Here is a 20,014-nt window from a genome sequence, read left to right on the forward strand (position 1 = left end):
GTCGCACGCGCATCCGCGTCGACGCTCTCTCTCGCGTACAGGCAAGCAGGAGCACAGCCAGGGAGACAGAGACAACTTGCACAGATCAAGGGAAAGAAGACAACAAGAAAGAGGGGGGACTCGGCAGCGCCCTACTGCTCGTACGGCCCCGCGGGCTCGACGCCCATCCCGGCGCCCTCCTCCTCGAGCCAGTCCATCGCGACCGTGCGCACCGCCTTGTGCATCCCCTTGCGCCGCCGCTCGACGCCCAGCGTCCCGTCCCGGATCTCGAGCAGCCGCGAGCGGTACTCGAGCGTGTCGGCGAGGAATCGGTGCAGGTCCCTGTGGAAACCGAGCGGGTCAGTAACCGGTGTAGCATGTAGAGAGAGCGTGCAAAGAAACGCACGTCAGGCAGTCGTGCAGCAGAACCTCCTGCTCGTTCGGCGTGAGTCTGCGTGCGAAAGACGTCGTCAGTCAGGATGCGCCTCGTCACACATTGAGATTCGAAGGAACGAGCACGCACGTCTCCATCTGGCCCGTCCCGACAACGCCCCCTCCCGGTGCCGGCACGACGCGCTCCATCTCGACCTTGTCTCCGCTGACAAACAGGCTCCGCACAAACACCTCGGGGTCGACCATCCTTGCCGCATACTCGGGCATCTCCTCCTCCGCCACGAGCTGCTGCTGCTGCTGCTGGGCCCTCGCTCCTCCTCCTCCAGCGCCGGACGGCTCATCAAGCGAGCTGTCGCCCTCGCCCGCGGCGCCAAACTCGTCCGCGCCCGAAGAGTACCCCTCCTCGGGGCTCGACTGCCGCGACCGCGTGTGCCGCATGCTCCCGCCGATCCCGCCAGCGCCCGTCCCGCGCGTGGCGACGCGCCCCGACCGGCGCCGCACAGACGGCTCGTCCGTCCCGGACGGCGCCGGCGTCGCTTCGGCCGTGGTCGAGGCGTCGCCATCCGCTGCGGCTGCGACGGTGGCGGTGGCGGCTTGTGCCGTAGCTGCGTCGGGAGCAGCAGGCGTGGCGTCGGGTTGCTCGGACGTACTGGCGACAGCCGCAGGGTCGGCAGGCGTGGCCGCATCGTCGGCACTGCCGCCGACGACGATGGCGGGCACATCAGCCGCAGCGGGCGCGGGTGCTCCGTCGGCGGGCGCAGGCGTCGGCGCCTCGGTTGCAGCAACGGGCGTGCCCTCTGTAGCGGCGGCAGCATTCTTCTGCTCGGCCGGCGCAGCAGCGGCGTCCTTCATCTCGGCGTCGGCCTCGCCTGCGGGCGTAGCCTGGTCAGGCCGACTCTCACCCGTAGGCGTCGACTCGGCCGACAGGGGCGTGACGCCGGGCACGGGTACCGGATTGACGACGGAAGGGCTAGGCGCGACGGCGGACGGGATAACAGGTGTCGCCTGCTCGAGCTTGACGTCGTCGTCGAGAGCGGCAGGTGCAGCTGCAGCTGCAGCTTCGGGCGCTGCGGCCGAGGTCTCCTTGGACGCGGCCGCGGCCGAATCGACTGCCATCGCGGCGGGAGCGGGTGTCTGCTCTTCTGCCTGCACCTCGGCCGCAGCAGCATCAGCAGCAGCGGCAGAAGCAGCAGCCTCATCCTCCTCGGCCTTCTGCTCGCGCTCCTCACGCTCGGAGCGGGCCTTCTGGTCGCGCTCCTCGCGTTCCCTCCTGCGCTCGTCCTCGCGCGCCTTGCGCCGCTCGTCGTCGCCCTCCCAGCGCCACTCGAACCCCTCGCCGCGCAGGCCGCGGCAAACCTTTGTGAGGGCGCCGACGAGCTCGGCCTCCTGCTCGATCAGGTTGGTCGCGCTCTCGGCGAGGAGGTGGAACGTCGCGTTCTTCTTGCCGAGCGTGTGCTGGATCGCCGGCTGCAGCAGGAGGTCGAGCGGCGACTGGGGCACGGGCGGGAGATACGACGGGAACGGCGCGTCCGACTCGCGCGAGAGGACGTGCACGGGGCGCGGGACGAGGTGCAGGTTGGGCGCGACGGGGAAGCCCGCCTCTGACGAGGCCGACGCGAGGTCGTTCAGCTTGCGCCGCTTGTGTGCGGGCGGAGCGAGTGAGCCGGACGAGAGCGGGTCGGCGAAGCCGCCGTCGACGTTGGCGTGGTTGCCGAGGCGGCCGCGGCGGGTGTGCGGGGCGTGGCGCGAGAGCTTGTGCCCGCGGTTCGTCGTCGGGACGTACGAGGCGGTCGGATCTTCTGCGTCTTCCCAGTCCGAGTCGCCTGCAGCGGAAGGCGAGGACGGAGAGTCGTAGTATGATGGAAGGTCGCGAGTCGGGAGGGAGCTGCGGGCGTCGGGAAGGTGAGATGAGCCGGACCCAATCTTGGGCGACTGTTCGGAGCTGTGCTCGGTACGTAAGAGACTACGCACAGCATGGCAACGTTCTTGTCTGCGAGCGCGACTCGTCGCGCCGGCTGGCCAGCTGCACCGCCTGCAGGGCCGGCGTCCGTCTGTCCCGCAGGTCCCGCTTGAGGCTGGGCACTCGCGCCAGCTCCATTCAGCGCTGTTGCTGGTCCGTGCGAGCTGTCGCGCGCCATGCTGGGCGGTGTGGCCGTGCGGGGAGGAGCGAGATCGACGAGGCGGACGGACGAGGCGGGGGAGGTGTCGCGGGTGCGGGACAAGCGCGCAGAAGCCTGTGCGTGCTAGAAGAGCTTCCTTACGTTGCTCTGCGCTCGTCTGCGCTGCGGCGAGTGCGAGCGGCGAGCGTGGGCAGCGCGAGAGCGTGGAGCGGACAGCTCTGCCGACGGCGACACTTGCACTGACGGCAGAGAGGGCTGTAAACGGGTGTAATGCTGCGTGAGACACTAGTACAACTGAGTCGAGCTGCTCCGACACGCTCTGCTGTCAAGCTCACCTCGCTCGCTTTCTCTCTCTGTTCTCATCGCCCTATCGACTCGTGGGCGCCTGTCACAGCTTGCAGCGGTTCGTTGACGCTCGAGAGACTTTCCAGAGGCTACGGAACCGCACAGAACCGGGAAGCGCGCCTCTCCGGGGCACTGAGAGCTTCGATGTTCGTCTATTGCGAAAGCGGATCCAACAAAGACATACTGACACACACTTCGTCACCAGACAACCCAGGAGACAGACAAAAGAGGCACACACACAGCGGCACACGAAGGTGCCGCATGATATTCAAGAGGGGACGAGGTATAGGCGAGAGAACCCGCGACATGTCCTCAAGGGCCGGATCATGCGGCGGCGATGATGGCCGAGTGGCCCTCGAGGCCGGCCTCCTTCTCCTTGTCTTCGACACTCGGGTCGACCGATGAGGCGTACGTTGCCGCAGAGTACGAGTCGGGGAGCGGCGCCGGCGGGAAGATGGTGCACAGGAGGAGGTAGATGCCGCCGGCAACGACGACGCCGAGAGGGTCTGTCCAGGCAGCGAGATCAGGAAGAGATCTCGGTGGAAGGAGGAGAGAGAGACGCACAGACGACGCAGTAGGTATACAGCGCCGACATGGGGATGCCAAGGTTGGGGTTGACGTTGCGGATGAAGCCCGGAAGCGGCGGAATCCTGCGGCGGCGGCTTCTGTCAGGGTCTGCAGATTTGACAATAGCTCAAGGAACGAGGAACGTACACGCCGCAGACAAAGGCAATGATGGCGCGAGGGTTGAAGCCGCGCGAGTACCAGTACGATGAGCGCTTGTCGAGGACAAAGAGCGACGGGAGCGAAATTTGACGCCGTCTGACGATGAAATAGTCACACATCATCACGCCACCGAGGGGCGCAAGGAAAATGGTGTATCCGCCGAGGAAAGCGGTGAAGGTCTTCGCCGAGTTCTGTTTCGGCGGCAATGCGGAGTCAGACAATCGTCTTTGAGCGGAAAAACACGCTGCGGCGCACCTGAATAATCCAGGGACAGGTCACGAGACCCAATATGGCGGTGATGTACTCTGCGAGACGAAGAGAAAGTCGTCAGAGAAGGATGGTCCAGACGGCGTCGCCTCGAATCTAGCATTCGACTTACGGCCACGACGGATGTTGATGTAGCGGGGGACCATGCACATCAAGTCGTTGCCGACAGCCGTCGAGTTTGCCGAGATGTTGGTCGCGAGAACCGAAAGAGCCCAGGGGACGGCCGAGAAAAACTGAGCGGCGCGGTTGTCCATGAGCGACGAGACCTGGCTGTGCGCGGGTGGCAGGGACGTCAGTAAGGCTGCAAAGCTAACATAGCAGCAGCGCAGCGAAGGCCGGCAGAGGGTTGGACGTACAGAGGCGACCAGGTCGAGACGCCGTAAATGACCTCGACAGCCGAAGTGACCACGACACCGAGAATAGCGCAGCTGCCGACACGTGGAAAATGAGCGACTGCACAACCGAGTGAACGGACGAGACAGCGCTTAAACGCACAGCGTGACGAGGACGGTGAGCGAGAAGATGTTGGACCAAACGACAGTGCGCCGGTTCTTGGCGTAGCGAGTGAAGTCGCAGACGTTACTGTGTGAGGTCACTGGTCAGTTTGTGGATTGAGGAGACAGGCGGAAGCGAGGCGCACAGAGCAAGAGTGGCCTTGGGACCAATGGCGCTGGTGAAGGCCTGGAAGAAGACGACGGTGGCAGGGCGGCCGTCCTTGATTACGGTCGGCTTGGAGAAGACGGGTCCGAAGCCCTTGGCCATGCCGATGGACCAGCCGAAGAGTGCGAGACCGAAGAGAGGCATGACAACGATCTTGACGGCAAACAGGTACCGGAGCTTGCTGATGTGGATCCAGAGCAGCGGGAGCTGGATAAGGTAGAAGATGAAGAAGCAGAGGAGCATCGACGACGTGACGTGCGCGCTCTCCGGGAGGTGGTTGGGGAAGGTCTGCGAGGAGGCCAGGTCAGTTGAGGTCTTCGTCACGGCGGACAGGGACGGTGTCGCTCACTTTGAAAGACGGCCAGATTGCCTGGAGCATGACCTGGACGCACTGCCCGCCCTGGTACGTCTGGGTACCGAACCAGATGATGGCGGCGACGGCACGGCACACGACAGCGATGAAGGTGCCGTAGACGCCGAACGCGGCACGCGCATACGACGGAAAGTTGATGCCATAGGTGCTGCCGACCCATCCGTTGGCGGCGCAGGCGAGCGAGATGACAAAGTGGCCGAGAAGGACGGCGCCGATGGTTGCGCCGGGCGACAGACCGGCGGAGACGGCACTTGACGCGACCTGGTATTGCGAGATGCCGAAGGCTTCTGCGACCCAGTAGCCCACAAGCGAGAAGGTGCCCCAGGTGCCTGTGGAAAGCGCAGAAGATGTGCACCAAGAGCAAGCGGAAGCGGCAACGTAAGGGCAGAGGACGGTCAGTTCCGGGACCCATCGTGAAGCGTAAAAGGGTCGACGCACGGAGCGGCGAGTCCTGAGTGACGGGCGCCATATCTGGCTCAGCGTTCAGCTCGATGAGCGAGTCGTCGCTGTCGCCCTCGCGACGTTCGCGGACGCCGCCATTAGGCTCGACGGTGAGAACGAGGGGCTCGCGCTCGAGGCGTGCCCGCCTGACGAGGCTGGTGATGCTTAGCTGCATGGCGAAGGAGGCAGCAGGCGGGGGGAGGAGACAAGGGAGATGGTGTGGGGTCGAGGGAAGAGCTTGGAGGGAACGAGAGGTGGGAGGAAGAGAGGAGAGAGAGCGATAGAGCCGGGAAAGGCCAAGATAGACCGCCCAGGGGGGCGCAGGGAGCGGGTGCGCCCAAGCAGACTGGCGGCGGCGAACGCACGGCGCGGCAAAGAAGAACGAGATTGCGAGCAACCGAACCCTTCCGCAAAGGGACACCCCGCACTCCCGCCCTGGCACCAACCCTGCGAATAAATGCCAGCGAGCTTATCAGCCAATGAGAAGGTCGACGAAGCAGTTCGCCGCCGGCGGCCGGCCTGATCTCGTGGAAAAAGAACACAGCGGAAATGGGCCGCGGCGCGGGCGGTCGCAGATTGGTCTTGGCCGGCGAAACATGTGTTTCTGTGCGGAGAGGTGCGACCGCACCAAAGCGACCCACGCACGGTCACACGAGCATCGAGAACCGAGACCAGCGATCGAGGCAATGTGAAAACGGCGCTTGAGAAGGCAAAGTTGCGCGAGTTGCGCGATCTCGTTCTCCTGATCAGGGGGTCGAGCAGCGCAAGATGACATGAACAACAAGATGGACTACAGCGCACCGCACGACCCCTGTGAGAAAGTATCCTACCATCCGAGCCCGCCTGTGGTCGGGCTCGTTTCGAAGCCCCAGGCCGGCGCCGTGTCGAGGACGTTGAGCCACTCCTCGAGTTCGGGCAGATTGAAGGTCTCGAACCCCGGTGCCTCATCGCCCAACCCCTCGGAAACGCCGAGCATCGCGAAAGGGGCGTCGCCCGCGCCGCCGCCGCCGTCTGCGCCCCCGCCGGCGGACCCAGCGCCGGCGGGCGCATCGCCTTCCTGCGCGAGCGTCGCGAGCGCATTCAGGGCCTCGAATGACGTCCCGACACCGTTTCCAGCGGTCCCTGATGCGGCAGAGGCCGCAGACGATGTTGACTCGGGGATGACCTCGCGCCGCAGTGCCGCCACAACTTCGCGGTAGTCCTCGCCCGACGCATCCGCCTCCATCGCTGCCGACAGTCGGTCTGCTACACTAGCCGCACGATTCAGAGCGGCATCGGCGAGGGTCCAGCCCCATTCGTGTCGCGCGCGATGAATGAGGAAGCACAGGCGGGCGAGGAGGTGAAGGGAGCTCGACGTCGGCGGAAGAGGCGGCGTCGGGTGGTGGGTTGGGATGGCGGATCGAGCGATAGGGGGTGGAGTGCTGTGCTTGGAGGAGATGGCGGCAAGAGAGAGGCGGATGAGGGACGACATGACGGACGACAGGACATGCGAGGTGTCTGCTCGATGCTCGCTGTCAGTATCCCACAACGGTCCCTCACAATGACGAGCTACTCACACGCCATCCAGTACTGTGTCGCACCAAAGGACTCGTCCGTCAAGGTCGTGACGAACTGGACGAGGTCGGAGAAGATGCTGAGCGTGTTGCCGTCGGGCGCGAAGGCGTTGCCGAGGCCAATGCGGACCTCGATGCTGATGCGTCGCACCATGCATCGCAGCGAGAGAAGTGTAAAGAGGAAGCACTCTGTCGAGGAAAGCGCGCAGTTAATGACTGCAGGGCGACCGTGAGCAAGTGAGTTAGGACTCACCCATGCCCACAGGTCGCGGTGTCGTCTCCAAGAACGGCTTCGCGCCATCGCGCATGGCATTGAGCTCCTGCTCGAGGTGATCGCACGACTCGGCGCGACTCGCTGCGCCGTACTTGTCCAAGGTCGAGACCTCGGCTTGCAATCGCGCGACGATGACGGCGAGGCGGCACGAGTAGGCGAACGCGATGCTGCCTGTGTACGACTCGACCGAGTCTGACGGCGCGGGAAACGGGCGAAGGGGAACATTCGTGTTGCCCGCCTGGATGTGCGAGGGTCGCGAGTTCAGGAAGGAGGCCTGTGGATGAGCCCACGTCAGCCCAAGCTCGACGGCAGCGCCAGACGACAGACCCAAAACTGACCCAGGCATCGTGTATCCGCAGCGACCACCAGATGCGATCGCGTAGCGACTTCTCCCACTCTGGCACCGCCCAGCTCCGGCAGTCGACGTGTAAGCCGAGCAGCTGTGCATGCGCGATGGTCTGTGGAGCTCTGAGCGTCAACGAGGCGCCTGCTGTACAATGCAGAGAGGAGACGCACCTTGGCCAGCAAGCCATAGTCGCCCCTCGGGTCGAGCGTCGTCGAGAGCTCGAGCACGGCCGTCGCCAAGCTGCTCAGCCTCGGCTGCTCGAGCATGCGATCTCCAACCTTCTCCTCCTTGATCAATCGCCACGCATGCACGCCCGCAGCTCGGTGCTCCGGGAAGGACGAGAGCGACTCGACGATGATGATGGCGCGCAGGCTTGGCGGAGTAGAGTCGAGCGCGTGCTGAGGCGAGATGGGAAGGAGCGGCATGACAGGGTGGAGGTGCCGCAAGTAGTGCTCGAGGAGGGCATCCTCTGAGAGAGAGGGGACGGCGGCGGAGAGGAAGGAGCGGACGCGGCGTAGGACTGTGACTTCGAAATCGCTCGAAAGCACTCGATCTGCAAAGCCTCCCTCGGTCAGAGCGATACTCGTCTCGTACGGAGCGGCAGTACGCACGAGGGGGTATGGCATGAAACAGGATGAACTGGGCGCGAGTGCGGTCACTGCTAATCTGGCGCGACGTGCCGACCGTCTGGTGCGTGAGAAGGTCGTCTGTCAATGTGGCCGTGACAGCGCACGGTTCGACTCCGGGCGGCAGGTCACGGTCGAGCGAGGCGAGCCCGCCTTGCGAGCCGTTGCGAGAAATGCGCTTCGGCGCCGATTCAGCCGTCTCCTCCGCGACTCGCTTTGGCGCGCGCAGCGTAGCCGTGGCCGCGGCCGTCATGCGCGAGTCTAGATCGGTCGGAGAGGTTTGAAAGGTAGGTGCGGCAAACGGCGGCGGAAATACCGCGGCTGGAGCGGAAGCGGACGCGAGGGAGGGAGTGAGGGACTCCTTCTTCGGCCGCACGGGCGGCGGGAGCAGAAAAGTGCAGTCTCGACCAGTTTGTCTGCGCGTGTAGAAGATCAGCTGGTCTGCCGACGTGCGAAAGACGGGACAAGAGCGCGCTGACCGGCACTCGACGCAGGCTCCGCCCTCTGTCGGGATGGCGCAGCGGTTCTTGCGCTTGCGACAGCCGTCGCAGGGCCGCATCTTCTTGCTGCGGAACGGCCTCACGCCCGTCGGTCCTTCTGTCTGCGCCGCCTGCGATGTGCTCGCCGCCGAGTACTCGAACGCGGCCGGGTCGACCGAGCCCATGTGCTGTGCGGCCGATAAGCCCTGGTGACCCTGCTCGGGCGAGTGCGAGCCCTGCATGGGTGCGCCTGGCGCGCTCGATGCGGACGAGACCGAGGCGAGGTCCGGGTACCCAGACGCGGGCGGAGCAGGCTGGAACGGGTGCAGCGGGGCCGGAGAAACAGCGTGGCTTGCACGAGCAGCAGAGACGGGGATGTCGAGCATCCCACCGCCCGTCTGGACGCGTCGAGGATCTTCCGGCGAGTAGGGCGGAGCAAGAGGAGAGAGATAGCGGGGGAAATACAAAGTCTCGCTACGGACCCTTCGCAAGGATCGAGCTCTCGTGCTTGTGTGTGACTGCCCTGTAGCCCCCGTTGCAGTCGCGGAAGGCGTTCTGTCAAGCGACGTCAACGCGACGCGACGCTTCCGCGCTTGCTTCAGCGTCGATTCAGCGTGGAGTCCGCACTATGCTGGCCGAGGAAGTTCGAAGCAATTCATTGACAAAGTAGAACATAGTAGAGACAAAGTACAATCAAAAGCCAAGACCGCTTACTGCACCACACAAGACCCCGCCCCGACAGAGCCGCCGTACAAGGTCGCCTCGTCCTACTTGAGGAAGAAGTGGCCGCGCTCCTCGATCAGAAGTTCCAGTTCTGGCCTCCAATTTGCGAAAACATTGTGCGGGTTCTGGAGGGTCGCAGCAGTGAAAGCGGCGTCCTGAGGGTGCGGAAGGCGTCAGTATAAGGGGAAGGACCGGAGCGGCGGAGGAAGACAACAAACCACGTCGTCAATGACCACCTTCTTGATCCCGTTTGCAGCAGCCGCCTCAACCATGAGCTGAACCTTGCACAAGCGGTCAAGGTTCGAGAAGTAGTACGCGCACTCGCCGATTGTCGAGCCGAGCGTGAGAAGGCCGTGGTTCTGGAGGATCGCGGCCATGCTCTTGGGGCCGAGCGCCTCGGCAATGTTCTTGCCCTCTTCAGGCGCAAGGACAATCCCGCCAAAGTTCTTGTACACGGCGAGGTTGTCGTAGTAGAGGCACGCGTCCTGCGTGAGAATGTCGATCGGACGGCCAAAGACGGACCACGCCTTGCCGTGGAGCGAGTGGCTGTAGTAACAGAAGTGTGAGCCATTCGGCACTTGCGTGTAGCATCAGGATGGGCAGCAGAGGCGAGACGGACCAGTGACCGATGGCCTGCACCTCGGGGCGAGCCTTGTGGATGGCGGAATGAATGATGAAGCCGGCATGGTTGATGGCGAGCTGGGCGCCAATGGTGTCGTGCACGTATCCCTCGGGCGTGACAAGGCAGAGGTTGCTGACCTTGACGCTCGAGAAGTGAACGCCGATCGGGTTCATCCAGTAGTGGTCGGGCCAGACGGGGTCGCGGCAGGTGATGTGGCCCGAGAGGCCTTCGCCGTACCCGAGCTTGCCCCAGTACTGGAAAGCGGCGGCGAGCTGGACCTGCGGAGCGGAAGCGAGCGTCAGTGTCGCTCGCGCGCAAGCAACGCCGCGCAGGACGACGCACCTTGACCCACTCGCGCTTCTCCAGCGGGTCGGCAAACTCAGGGATGCCCTCCATGTGGATCGTCCCAGCCTTGTTGCCGCGGTAGGTACGGGAAAGCGGGTTGGCCGCGAGCTTCGAAAGGTCCTGCTTGGGCGCCGCAGCCGCCTTGAGCGGGTGGGCAGGAGCAGCAGCAACGGGCTCAGGATCAATCGCGATAGGGGCCATGGTGTGCTTTGATGGAGTCTGAGAAGCGAGCGTCGGGGTGCGCGGCCTGAGGAGCGGGCGCTTGAAAGAGGCTACAGCGAGTTCGCCGAGGGCCTGGCGGCGGCGGTCGACTGCATCGGTGAGATGGGCGAAACCCTCCCCAGAACCTATCGCGCATGAGCATGCGGAGTGCGGAGAAGCCGAAGGGGCCGGATTCCAAGCGGCGACGCCGGCTCTGGCGGCGGCGGACGAGCGGCGAGCGAGGGACAGACAGCAAAGCCACGCGCACCGCTCGCCGGAGCAGACAAGCCAGTACAGAACACATAGTGAGTCATCCAGAGCAATTCAGCCCAGCACAAATCATCAGAAACGCGCGATGGCTCATTCTCACGAATGAGCCGAAGCGGGGATGATGAGGGAATGCTGCACCTCACAGCTGTGCGATAGGGTCCTGCGTGCTTTGAATGGATCCATATACGCAATTCCCAACTTTCATGCCGTCCAGAGTAGCGCCGAGTTGGAGGTTGGCGTGCAAGAAGCGACGAGGGCTGACTCCCCCTCCCCTCTGCCCGCGTTAGAGCAGCCGGCATCCTCTCGAGGCGCATCATGTCCACCAGATTGCTCGTCATCAACCCAAACAGCACCGAGTCGATCACCGACGGTCTGCGAGACGCCCTCGAGCCGTACCGCCCCCCCGACATCCATCTCGACTACTTCACCGGGCCGTCGCATGCGCCGACAGGCATTCGGGACTTTCGGACAGGCGTGCAGACTGCGGCAATCTGCTTCGACGAGCTGGAGAAGAGCGAGGCGTTCGAGCGATACGATGGCTTCCTGGTGTGCTGCTGTGCGTCCCGTCTCCTGTTGACGGAGAGGCCGCGTCATGCTCATCTCCTTTCCCGCCGCAGTCACGGACCACCCGCTACAGCACATGATTCGGGAAGAGCTCGGCCCGACCTCGCCAAAGCCGTGCATCGGCATGTTCGAGGCCGGACTCTCCAAGGCGCTCATGCTCGGGCGCAAGTTCGGCGTGCTCTCGACCGGCTTCGGGCCGAAACCGCTCCTGTCCAAGGGTGTCATGAACTTCCTCGGCGCGGCAAGCAGCGACCGCTGGGCGGGAGGCGTCACGTCGGGGATCGCGATCGAGGAGCTGCGGCAGGCGGACGTGCGCGACAAGGTCGAGCGGTTGATGAAGGAGACAGCGGCCAAAGTGGCAGAGAAGGGCGCAGGTACGTAGATGTGTGCCCTTAAGTTCGCATCAATGCGGGAGCTTACATGTCATTCTCCCGCAGACACCATCATCATGGGATGCGCTGGCATGGCAGGAATGGAGCCGCTCGTCCGCGCAGGCGTGAGCGAGGCTGGGCTCGGCGAGGTCCGCGTGATTGACGCAGCGGTAGCGGGGCTAGTGATGCTGGCAGGGATGGTCGCGACGGAAAAGCCACGAGCGTAGCGCTGCACCGCATTCGCGACTGGACCTCCATTCATTTCCGCGCTCTCCATTTCTCCAGTGAATGCTTGGCCATTCAGTCGCTTTGAGGAAATCTGCAAGGCACAGTAGAACCTACATACAAGCGGCCCTTGCATGAGCTGAACCTGGACGCAAGAGACCAGGGCGGAACGACAATGCAATCTATCGACGGAAATGCTACAGCACTCTGCGCGGCGTCTACTGCTCTGCAGGCTCCTCGGGCTCGATCACACCCACGCGCTCGCAAATCGGGCCATAGTGCTCCGGCCGGCGGTGCTTGGCGAACGCAAACGTCTTGTTCTTCCCTTGCTGGCACGCGTCGAGGTCAATCTCGGCGACGACGAGCTCGTCCTCCTCGGTCTTGTTCTCGGCGACGATGTGGCCTTCCGGGTCGACGATCATCGAGCCAGAGATGAGGGGGTGGAGACCGTCGTCGACACCGCAGCGAGCAGTCGTGATGAGGAAGGCTGCGGAGAGCGTTCCGGATGTCAGCTTGCGCTCACAGCCGAGGCAGTACGGAGAGCAGAACGCACTCGCGTTGGTGTAGGCGTGAGCCTGGCATACGACCTTGTGGTGGAACATCGCATCCTTGTACGCCTCCTCGCGCGTCATCGAGTCCGGGTCGATTCCCCAAAGCTGTGGTGCCCATGCGGTCGTGTTCTGTGCGCATACGTTACGTCAGCACGTCTGAATAGCCGGCGCAACCGAAGGTTGAAGACGGAAGCGGTCGGGAGCAAGGTGATGAACAAAGAGATGACTCACGTAGCCGATGCACATGATCTCGACACCCTGGAGTCCATACACGCGCCAGCCCTCGGCCCAGCGACGGTCGTTACAGATGAGCTGGCCGACAATGGGGCTCTTCTCGCCGCCGCAGACCTTCTTGAGCGACGGGGCGCGGAAGGCCGTGAAGCCGAGGTCGCCCGGCTTGAAGTAGTACTTCTCGAGCTGGTTGGTGACGCCCTCCTCCTTGCTGAACGGCTCAAAGGTCCCGGGGAGGTGGATTTTGCGGTACTTGCCGACCGTCTTGCCCGACGAGACGTACGAAGCGGTGTTATAGCGCGTGCCCTCCGGCGTCTCCTCGCCATAGCCGATGGCGACGTCGATGTCGAGCGCCTTGGCCTTGTCAAAGAAGGCCTTGACCGAGTCGCAGTCGGCGATGCCGCTCGCCGGCTCCTTCTCAAAGTACGACGAAATCTCGGCCTGGTCCTCGATCCAGTAGCGCGGGAAGAAGGTCGAGAAGGTCGTCTCAGGGAAGACGGCGAGCTTGACGCGCTGAGCAGCCGCCTGGTCGAGGAGGGCGTTGAGACGAGCGATAACGGCGGCGCGAGGAGTGCCACGATCGACGCGGCCGACCTGGGCAGCAGCGACGCGGAGAGTGCGGACCATGATCTGAGCAACGAAGTCGATTGGAGAGGAAACAGGCAGGACAGAGAAGGACACAGCGAACAGCAGGCGACGAGCCGAGAAAAGCGATCGCCCCGCGACTTGGGCGCGCCGTGCCGGCCGCCGGCGGCCGTCTCGCTGCGGGCGGCGCGGGGCGCGCAATCAGGCGGGCAAAGTCAAGGTGCGTGTAGGTGAATCTCGGCGAGCGTAGCTCTCTTGCTGCAAGGATCTTCTCCGTCACAACAAGCAACCGTCAATGTCCGGCTTCGCGCACGCGCTCCCCTCCCCCGTCGTTGTCGTCGGCGCAGGGTGCATTGGCCTGTCGACGGGCGTCGAGCTCCTCCGGCGCGGTTACCCGGTGCTGCTGCTCGCACATCAGCTGCCTGGAGACGCTCTCTCGCCCGACTTTGCCTCGACGGCGGCCGGAGCGCACCACCTCAGCTTTGCCGACGCGAGCGACTGGCGCCAGCGGTACTTTGACATCAAGACGTTTGAGCGGCTGTGCGTGCAGATCAGGAGCGTGGCGCGAGCTCTTAGCTGACTCTGCACGAACAGATGGAGCGAGAGCGCAGATGCGGCGGAGGGAGAGAAGCTGGGAGTGATGCGGCTCACCCAGACGGAGCTGTGCGTCTTGACCTGTTCTGCTTCTCGTCAGAATGATGCTGATGACGGTTCCGTACCTTGCAGCTACCGCGGTGACCTGCATCTGCGCCTTCTTGAGGAGCTTCCCGATGTGCGTTACGAGGGTTCCGCTTCCTGCACGACCTCAGCCAGTCTGACCAGGTTCGACCGCCACAGTTCCGTATCCATGATGCGGCCTCTGTTCCGGAAGGGTGAGATTTGCAAGTGAATGCCTTGTGGCGGTCTGCTGACGCCGTCTCCTCTACATAGGATCGACCACGTCGTTTCGTTCTCGTCGATGACCATTGAACCCGCTCGCTATCTTGTACGTGAAGTCGCGCTATGAGTTTGCACTCCAGCACGTGACTGACAAATCCTGGTGGAAAGCCTCACCTCGTCCGCACCTTCACCTCGCTCGGCGGCATCATGCAGCGCGTGCCTCGTCTCGCTTCGCTTGCCGACGCCCGCAAGTACGCCAAGGCGCCGCTAGCCATTGTCAACTGCACTGGTATCGGTGCACGTGACGTGCGTCTCGTGTCCCCCTTGCGAACCTGCGTTGCCTAGCGAAGAGCCTTCCCAAATGCGGACCTCATACGCCGCAGTGCTCAACTCCAAGAGACTGGTATCCTGACGCCCTTAGCATTCCCTCAAACAGCTCGCCGAGGTCCAGGACAAGACTGTCCACCCCGTCCGCGGGCAGGTTCTGGCCCTCCGCGCTCCGTGGATCAAGACCGGCTGGACGCGGCAGGTCGGCTCTCTCGCCGGCGGCGAGGGCGGCGAGCGGACGTACGTGATCCCGCGCGCGAGCGGCGAAGTCATCATTGGCGGTACGCGCGAGGTCGACGATTGGGAGACGCAGCCGCGCGACGCGACGACGCAGGACATTATCCGCCGCGCGCTCGAGATCTGCCCGAGCCTCGCACGCCCGCCTGGCTCGACCGAGCCTGTGAACCTCGAGTCGCTCATCACGGGTAAGGTCGTCGGCTTCCGCCCGACGCGCGACGCCGGTATCCGCCTTGAGGCGGAGAAGGTTGCGCTCGAGGGTAAGGACGAGATCGTCGTGCACAACTACGGGCACGGCGGATACGGGTGGCAGAGCATGTGGGGCTGCGCCGAAGAGGCTGCGAGGATCGTCGGTGAAGAGGTGCGCAAGGCGGGCAAGGGTCAGCCGGGCGTGCTCATCCGCGCCAAGCTGTAGTGTCCCCTCCTCGGTTCTTTTTTTTCTAGACATTTGTAGATTGGTTGCATTGTCCCCTTCGTCCTTAAGAATGCGAGGACGCTGTCCAGGAGCAAAGAGAACAGGCAGACAGCACTGCACCTCTGGCTCAAAGCTGCAAGGGGAGGAGACGGCGAGCTTGTCCGTTCAAGCACTGACATTTGACTTTGAGACTCCATTAAGCATGTATTGAACGACGAGGACATTGCAGAGTGTGATAAGCGCAAAGAGAAAACAACAGACCTCGACACAGCGCACACGAAGGCACATCTAACCCAGCTATATCCCTGAGCCGTTCTACTGCCCGTTGGCCTGCTTCTCGGCATCCTCAACGTACTTGGGCCTCCACTCGCTGAGCCACTTGTTCCGGGGCCCGGGGAGCGTGCTCTTGCCGCGCTTGAGGAACCGGCCGTACCCGGGCTCGGCGACGACCTCGTTCGTCGTGCCGTCGTACACGACTTGGCCGCGGAGGATCGTCAGGACGGGCCAGTCCTGGACGTCGTGACCCTCGAAGGGCGTGTAGTCGCATGCCGAGTGCAGCTGAAGGGATGTAGGTCAGCGGGCGTTCATGCAATGCAAGAGCAGCGCAGCGCAGGCCAGACTCACGTTCTTGACGGTCACCTTCGACGCCGCACGAGCCGACGGCTTGCGCCAGACCACAAAGTCGGCATCGCTACCAGGCTGAATTGTGCCCTCTGCAAGGGAGAAGGTCGAAAGTCAACATCGGACCGGTTCATCGAGACGACAGCTGGTTGAATAGACGCACTGGCAGGGTACATGCCGTAGAGCTTCGCGGCAGACGTGCAGTTGAGTTCGACGAACTTGGACGGCGACATGCGGCCTAGATGAACGATCGCAAGCGAGTCAGCCGGCGAATTCCGAGAACGCATGCAGGCGAAATGCACAACGCACCCTTGCAGACACCCTCGCTCCACATGAGCGGGCCCCTCGTCTCGACTCCGGGCAACCCGTTGGGGATGAAGCGGAAGTCGCCCTCGGGCTTGCCCGGCGCCTTTGCGAGCCCGAGCTGCTTGCCGTTGGCGTCGTAAAAGTTGGTCGGCGCGTGGTCCGACGAGAGCACCGTCACGGTACCGTTGACCGTGTAGTCCCACACGCGCTCGCGGTCTTCGGGGTTCTCGCGCAGCGGAGGGGCGCAGCAGGCCTTGGCGCCTGAAGATGCGAAATGTGGAGTCAGCACTCGCCGTGCTCGCGCTCATCCCCATGAAGCATGTCGACGCACCCTCGAAGTTGGGCCGGCGCATCTCGTCGGCGGTGAGGAGCATGTAGTGCGGGCACGTCTCAGCGTAGACGCTCAAAAGGCGAGTCTGCGCCTCGCGGATGACCTTGAACGCGTCGGGCGCCGAGACGTGCACAAACAGGACGGGGCAGTCCATGATCTCCGAGATGGCAAGCACGCGGTTCGTCGCCTCGCTCTCGACGATCGGCGGCCGCGACGTGCTGTGGTGGATCGGCGCGGTCATGCCCCGTGCGGCGAGGTCCTTGGTCATCCAGGCGATTATGTCCGAGTTCTCGGCGTGGACCACTGTTGAGAAGGAAGGAAGGTCGAGTGAGCGGGTGTAAAGGAGGAGCGCGGATGGGAAGGCTGCGCACTGACGGTGGCGCCGTACTGGCGGGCAGCGAAGAGGCAGTCCATGATCTGCTCGTCGTTGAGCTTGAGTGCCGGGTACGTAGAGTAGATCTTGAGACCTGTGGGCTTGAAATCAGCACCTGTGTTCCGGAGAGTGGACGCGGAAGCGGAACGCACTGGTGATGCCATCTGCCATGAGCTTGGGGAGCTCCACGTGCATTTGCTCCTCGCTCGGGTCGGTGACAATCACGTGGAAGCCATAGTCGCAGACGGCATTGCCGGTCGCGAGCTCGTGGTACGCATCGACGGCGGCCTGCATCGAGGTGCCGCGGTTCTGCACCGCGAAAGCGATGACGGTGGTCGTGCCACCTGTGCAATCATGTCAAACGTCAGTTCCTGTCGCTGAAAGAATCTCATGTCAAAAGCATCAAGAAGACGCACCTCCGACAGCGGAACGGGAAGCGGTGGTCCAGTCGTCGGCCGACTTTGCGCCAAGCGACTTTGCCGCGGACTGCGCGATGTGCACATGCGAGTCGACGAGACCAGGCTGCAACAAGAAAGCGCGTCAGTGGGCTGGTAGGAATGCAGCTGAGAGAAAGCGGAAGGCGCACAGTAACGTAGCCGCCCTCGGCGTCGATGACCTTGCAGCCTTCGGGGACGGGCATGTTGGCCATGAGAAGCACGACCTTGCCGTCCTTGCAGCCAATGTCGCATGCCGTCTCGTCGGCGGCCGTCACGACGATGCCGTTGCGGATGATGAGGTCGAGGTCGAGGCTCATGTTGGTCGGGACAGATCAGGAACGAGGCAGCAAAGAAGCACGAGCTGTCAAGCTTCGAACCGGGAGAGGAGGGAGCGAAGGAGAAGCAGCGGCGGGAAGAGCGGTGCCGCGCCGAAGATTGGAGCGGCGGCGAGCGCATGGCCTGCGGCGAACTCGACGAAAATCCGGGGCCGGCCTACCCCTGCAAAGATTAGCGGCGTCGCGACGTAGTCCTCCAGTCTCGTGGACAGGTATTCTGACGAGTGCACGCCAATGCACTCCGCGAAAGACCAGTCAGCAACGCAGGCCGCACAAGACTCGCGACAGGCAGCTGAGTTGACCGAGACAAGCAGGCTCGAGGTCATGCTTCAAGCTCAGGTGGACAAGGATCGCGTCAGAGCTGCAAACGAAACCCACGAGCTCATCCAGCTGCAGCAGAGCGAGAGGTCCGTAGCGGTCGAAGCGAGAGCCGGGTTGGAGCAAGCGCTCGTCAAGGCCACTTCGCGCCCCACGACGCGCTCGAGCTGTGCCAGAGCCTGCGCGTGCCCGTCTGCTCACCTGACAGTCTCGCTGTGCGCTCCCTGCGATGGACGAGAACCCCTGGGGCGCGTCCGAGCCCTCGCCCCACCCGCCCGGCAGCGACGACGGTGCGCGCGCAGAGACGCAGCGCGTCTCGTTCGAGGCGAGCGACGATGGGGAGGACTCGCCTGCGTGGGGCACGGCAGAGTCTCCTGCCCCGCTTGCTGCTGCGCGCGACGAGGAGGGCGAGGACGAGGTGACGGCGAACAGCGACGACGAGGACAAGGGGGAGCGGGCAGCACCGCCGGAAGCGGGGCAAGACGACACGGACGGAGCAGCACAGGACCCGGCAGAGGGCGAGCCCGCACTCGCAGCACCCGCAGAGCCCGCTGCACCAGACTCGCCTCCTCCTCCCGACGCTGGCTCTCCCGATCAACCCGCCGCACCTGCTTCCCCTGACTCGCACGAAGACGAAGAAGTATCTCTACCACCCCCTGTACCGCCTACGCACGCCCAGCAACCCTACGAACCCCCGCCGATGGACGACTTTGACGCCAACACGGACGACGACGAGCCTGCTCCCGCCCCTCCTGCCCCAGCAGCTGCTAGCGACGCACCTGCAGACGACGATTTCGACGCGCCTGCATCTGCAGAGCTTGCAAACGAGGATGAGGGGGAGGAGTTCGACGACTTTGGCGAGGTTGGCGGCGCCGGCGCAGGAGCAGACGGCGGCGAGGACGACTTTGGCGACTTTGGCGACTTTGGCGAGGCCGACGCTTCGGCGTTCGAGCCCGTCCCCGCTCCTGCGCCCGCGCCTGCGCCTGCGCCTACGCCAGCTCCGGTTGCGTCGACCTCGGGACACCCGCCCCTGCGGCTCGACCTCTCGACCCCGACACGACGGGCGGTGGCACCGCAGCTGCGCGAGTTCTTCGAGCAGGCGTGGCCTCGCGCTGCGCTCGCGGTCAACGACGAGCCAGAGAGGCAGGTCGAAGGGCCGGCACAGGTGCTCGTGACGGAATCTTCGTGCGTTTCGATCCCATCGCGCGTGCGGTTCTAGCGCACTGCTCTCTCGCTGACGAAGCTCGAGACGGGCACAGACGGAAGTTGCTAGCCGAGCTGGAGACGCTGCCCGCGCTGAGGCCGCTCGACTGGCGGAGATCACGCGTGCGGAGAGAGCACCTCGTCGCAATGGGCATCCCCGTCAACCTCGACGAGGTCGGTTCTGCTGCTCTGCATCCGGCATACTGCGACACTGACCGAAGAAGCGCATCCTGCAGTCCGAGCCCAAGGTCTCGGCCCTCTCGCTCAGCGCCTCGTCTTTCAACCCGAACCGCCCTTCTTCCGCGCCGCCGATCGGCGGCTCCCTCCCCTTCTCCTCCTCCCCCGCCGGCTCGCGCTCTGTCACGCCCTCGTCGCGCTTCGGCGGGCCGGGCTTCCAACCCGCCTCGACCGCGCCCTCGGCGCCTCCGCCGCTGGACCGCGCGCGCGCCGAGGCGCTCCTCGCCTACTCGGAGGAGGACCTGACACTCCTCTCGCTGCAAAAGCTGCAGGCGCTCAGCGACGAGATGGAGCGCATCAGCGTAGACGCGAGCGGCGTGCTCACGCATGCGCTCATGATGCGCGAGAAGGAGGGGCAGGACAAGGAGGTGTACAACGGGATGATCCAGGTGCGTTTGTGCTTCCCCTGTTGGCTCTCTGTCGTCAGAATGCTGTGCAGCTGCTGCTGCTTTGATGGTGGGTGAGCGCTCCGCTAACGCTGCCTGCTGCGTGCACAGGACCTCGTCGTTGCGGCGGCCAAGATGAAGACGAGTTCGGCGGGAGCGAGCAACCCGCCCAAGCGGCAGGGCAGCGGGCGCTGGAAGCTCGGCAGCTCGGGCGGCAAGTAGATGCCTAGCCGGTGCGGTCTACCCTGCAATACGAGGAGCACTCTGTCGGAGCGAGGCAATGCCCGGTGCGGCTGCCGAAGGTCCGTGTGTCTCGCTGAGTGCTAATGGCCCGGGCCT

General features: G+C 64.1%; 9 protein-coding genes across 9 annotated transcripts; 3 read left to right on the forward strand and 6 right to left on the reverse strand.

Moving 5' to 3' along the window:
* Positions 1 to 131: 131 nt before the first annotated feature.
* JCM10292_006218 (uncharacterized protein) lies at positions 132 to 2,510 on the reverse strand (the record flags this gene model as incomplete). Its single annotated transcript, XM_076647143.1, has 4 exons — positions 132 to 321; positions 386 to 430; positions 503 to 2,257; positions 2,344 to 2,510. The coding sequence occupies 4 exons, from the start codon at positions 2,508 to 2,510 to the stop codon at positions 132 to 134; spliced, it is 2,157 nt and encodes a 718-aa protein (XP_076507481.1).
* A 651-nt stretch (positions 2,511 to 3,161) lies between these two features.
* JCM10292_006219 (nucleobase cation symporter-1 family protein) lies at positions 3,162 to 5,479 on the reverse strand (the record flags this gene model as incomplete). The annotated part of the gene is made up of 10 exons (XM_076647144.1): positions 3,162 to 3,343; positions 3,402 to 3,487; positions 3,552 to 3,754; positions 3,819 to 3,868; positions 3,943 to 4,100; positions 4,187 to 4,258; positions 4,326 to 4,412; positions 4,471 to 4,778; positions 4,840 to 5,192; positions 5,302 to 5,479. 10 exons carry the CDS (start codon positions 5,477 to 5,479, stop codon positions 3,162 to 3,164), a joined length of 1,677 nt encoding a protein of 558 aa, XP_076507482.1.
* A 651-nt stretch (positions 5,480 to 6,130) lies between these two features.
* JCM10292_006220 (uncharacterized protein) lies at positions 6,131 to 8,968 on the reverse strand (the record flags this gene model as incomplete). Its single annotated transcript, XM_076647145.1, has 7 exons — positions 6,131 to 6,801; positions 6,861 to 7,046; positions 7,111 to 7,405; positions 7,470 to 7,589; positions 7,648 to 8,030; positions 8,089 to 8,519; positions 8,583 to 8,968. 7 exons carry the CDS (start codon positions 8,966 to 8,968, stop codon positions 6,131 to 6,133), a joined length of 2,472 nt encoding a protein of 823 aa, XP_076507483.1.
* A 381-nt stretch (positions 8,969 to 9,349) lies between these two features.
* Positions 9,350 to 10,473, reverse strand: JCM10292_006221 (uncharacterized protein; the record flags this gene model as incomplete). Its single annotated transcript, XM_076647146.1, has 4 exons — positions 9,350 to 9,460; positions 9,524 to 9,851; positions 9,925 to 10,205; positions 10,270 to 10,473. The coding sequence occupies 4 exons, from the start codon at positions 10,471 to 10,473 to the stop codon at positions 9,350 to 9,352; spliced, it is 924 nt and encodes a 307-aa protein (XP_076507484.1).
* A 585-nt stretch (positions 10,474 to 11,058) lies between these two features.
* On the forward strand, positions 11,059 to 11,905 carry JCM10292_006222 (aspartate/glutamate racemase family protein; the record flags this gene model as incomplete). Its single annotated transcript, XM_076647147.1, has 3 exons — positions 11,059 to 11,299; positions 11,361 to 11,681; positions 11,745 to 11,905. The coding sequence occupies 3 exons, from the start codon at positions 11,059 to 11,061 to the stop codon at positions 11,903 to 11,905; spliced, it is 723 nt and encodes a 240-aa protein (XP_076507485.1).
* A 216-nt stretch (positions 11,906 to 12,121) lies between these two features.
* Positions 12,122 to 13,312, reverse strand: JCM10292_006223 (uncharacterized protein; the record flags this gene model as incomplete). Its single annotated transcript, XM_076647148.1, has 3 exons — positions 12,122 to 12,390; positions 12,457 to 12,583; positions 12,686 to 13,312. 3 exons carry the CDS (start codon positions 13,310 to 13,312, stop codon positions 12,122 to 12,124), a joined length of 1,023 nt encoding a protein of 340 aa, XP_076507486.1.
* Positions 13,313 to 13,565: 253 nt separating this feature from the next.
* On the forward strand, positions 13,566 to 15,128 carry JCM10292_006224 (FAD-dependent oxidoreductase; the record flags this gene model as incomplete). The annotated part of the gene is made up of 7 exons (XM_076647149.1): positions 13,566 to 13,810; positions 13,865 to 13,933; positions 13,997 to 14,042; positions 14,108 to 14,142; positions 14,201 to 14,255; positions 14,318 to 14,455; positions 14,586 to 15,128. The coding sequence occupies 7 exons, from the start codon at positions 13,566 to 13,568 to the stop codon at positions 15,126 to 15,128; spliced, it is 1,131 nt and encodes a 376-aa protein (XP_076507487.1).
* A 315-nt stretch (positions 15,129 to 15,443) lies between these two features.
* JCM10292_006225 (uncharacterized protein) lies at positions 15,444 to 17,513 on the reverse strand (the record flags this gene model as incomplete). The annotated part of the gene is made up of 9 exons (XM_076647150.1): positions 15,444 to 15,686; positions 15,753 to 15,841; positions 15,913 to 15,987; positions 16,059 to 16,316; positions 16,387 to 16,689; positions 16,758 to 16,853; positions 16,912 to 17,103; positions 17,176 to 17,281; positions 17,346 to 17,513. The coding sequence occupies 9 exons, from the start codon at positions 17,511 to 17,513 to the stop codon at positions 15,444 to 15,446; spliced, it is 1,530 nt and encodes a 509-aa protein (XP_076507488.1).
* A 565-nt stretch (positions 17,514 to 18,078) lies between these two features.
* Positions 18,079 to 19,897, forward strand: JCM10292_006226 (uncharacterized protein; the record flags this gene model as incomplete). The annotated part of the gene is made up of 4 exons (XM_076647151.1): positions 18,079 to 19,034; positions 19,109 to 19,226; positions 19,289 to 19,678; positions 19,787 to 19,897. The coding sequence occupies 4 exons, from the start codon at positions 18,079 to 18,081 to the stop codon at positions 19,895 to 19,897; spliced, it is 1,575 nt and encodes a 524-aa protein (XP_076507489.1).
* Between the last annotated feature and the right edge of the window lie 117 nt (positions 19,898 to 20,014).

The sequence above is a fragment of the Rhodotorula paludigena genome (genome assembly GCF_050403205.1).
Source record: "Rhodotorula paludigena JCM10292 DNA, Rt_paludigena_JCM10292v1_ctg7, whole genome shotgun sequence".
NCBI classification, from domain to species: domain Eukaryota; kingdom Fungi; phylum Basidiomycota; class Microbotryomycetes; order Sporidiobolales; family Sporidiobolaceae; genus Rhodotorula; species Rhodotorula paludigena.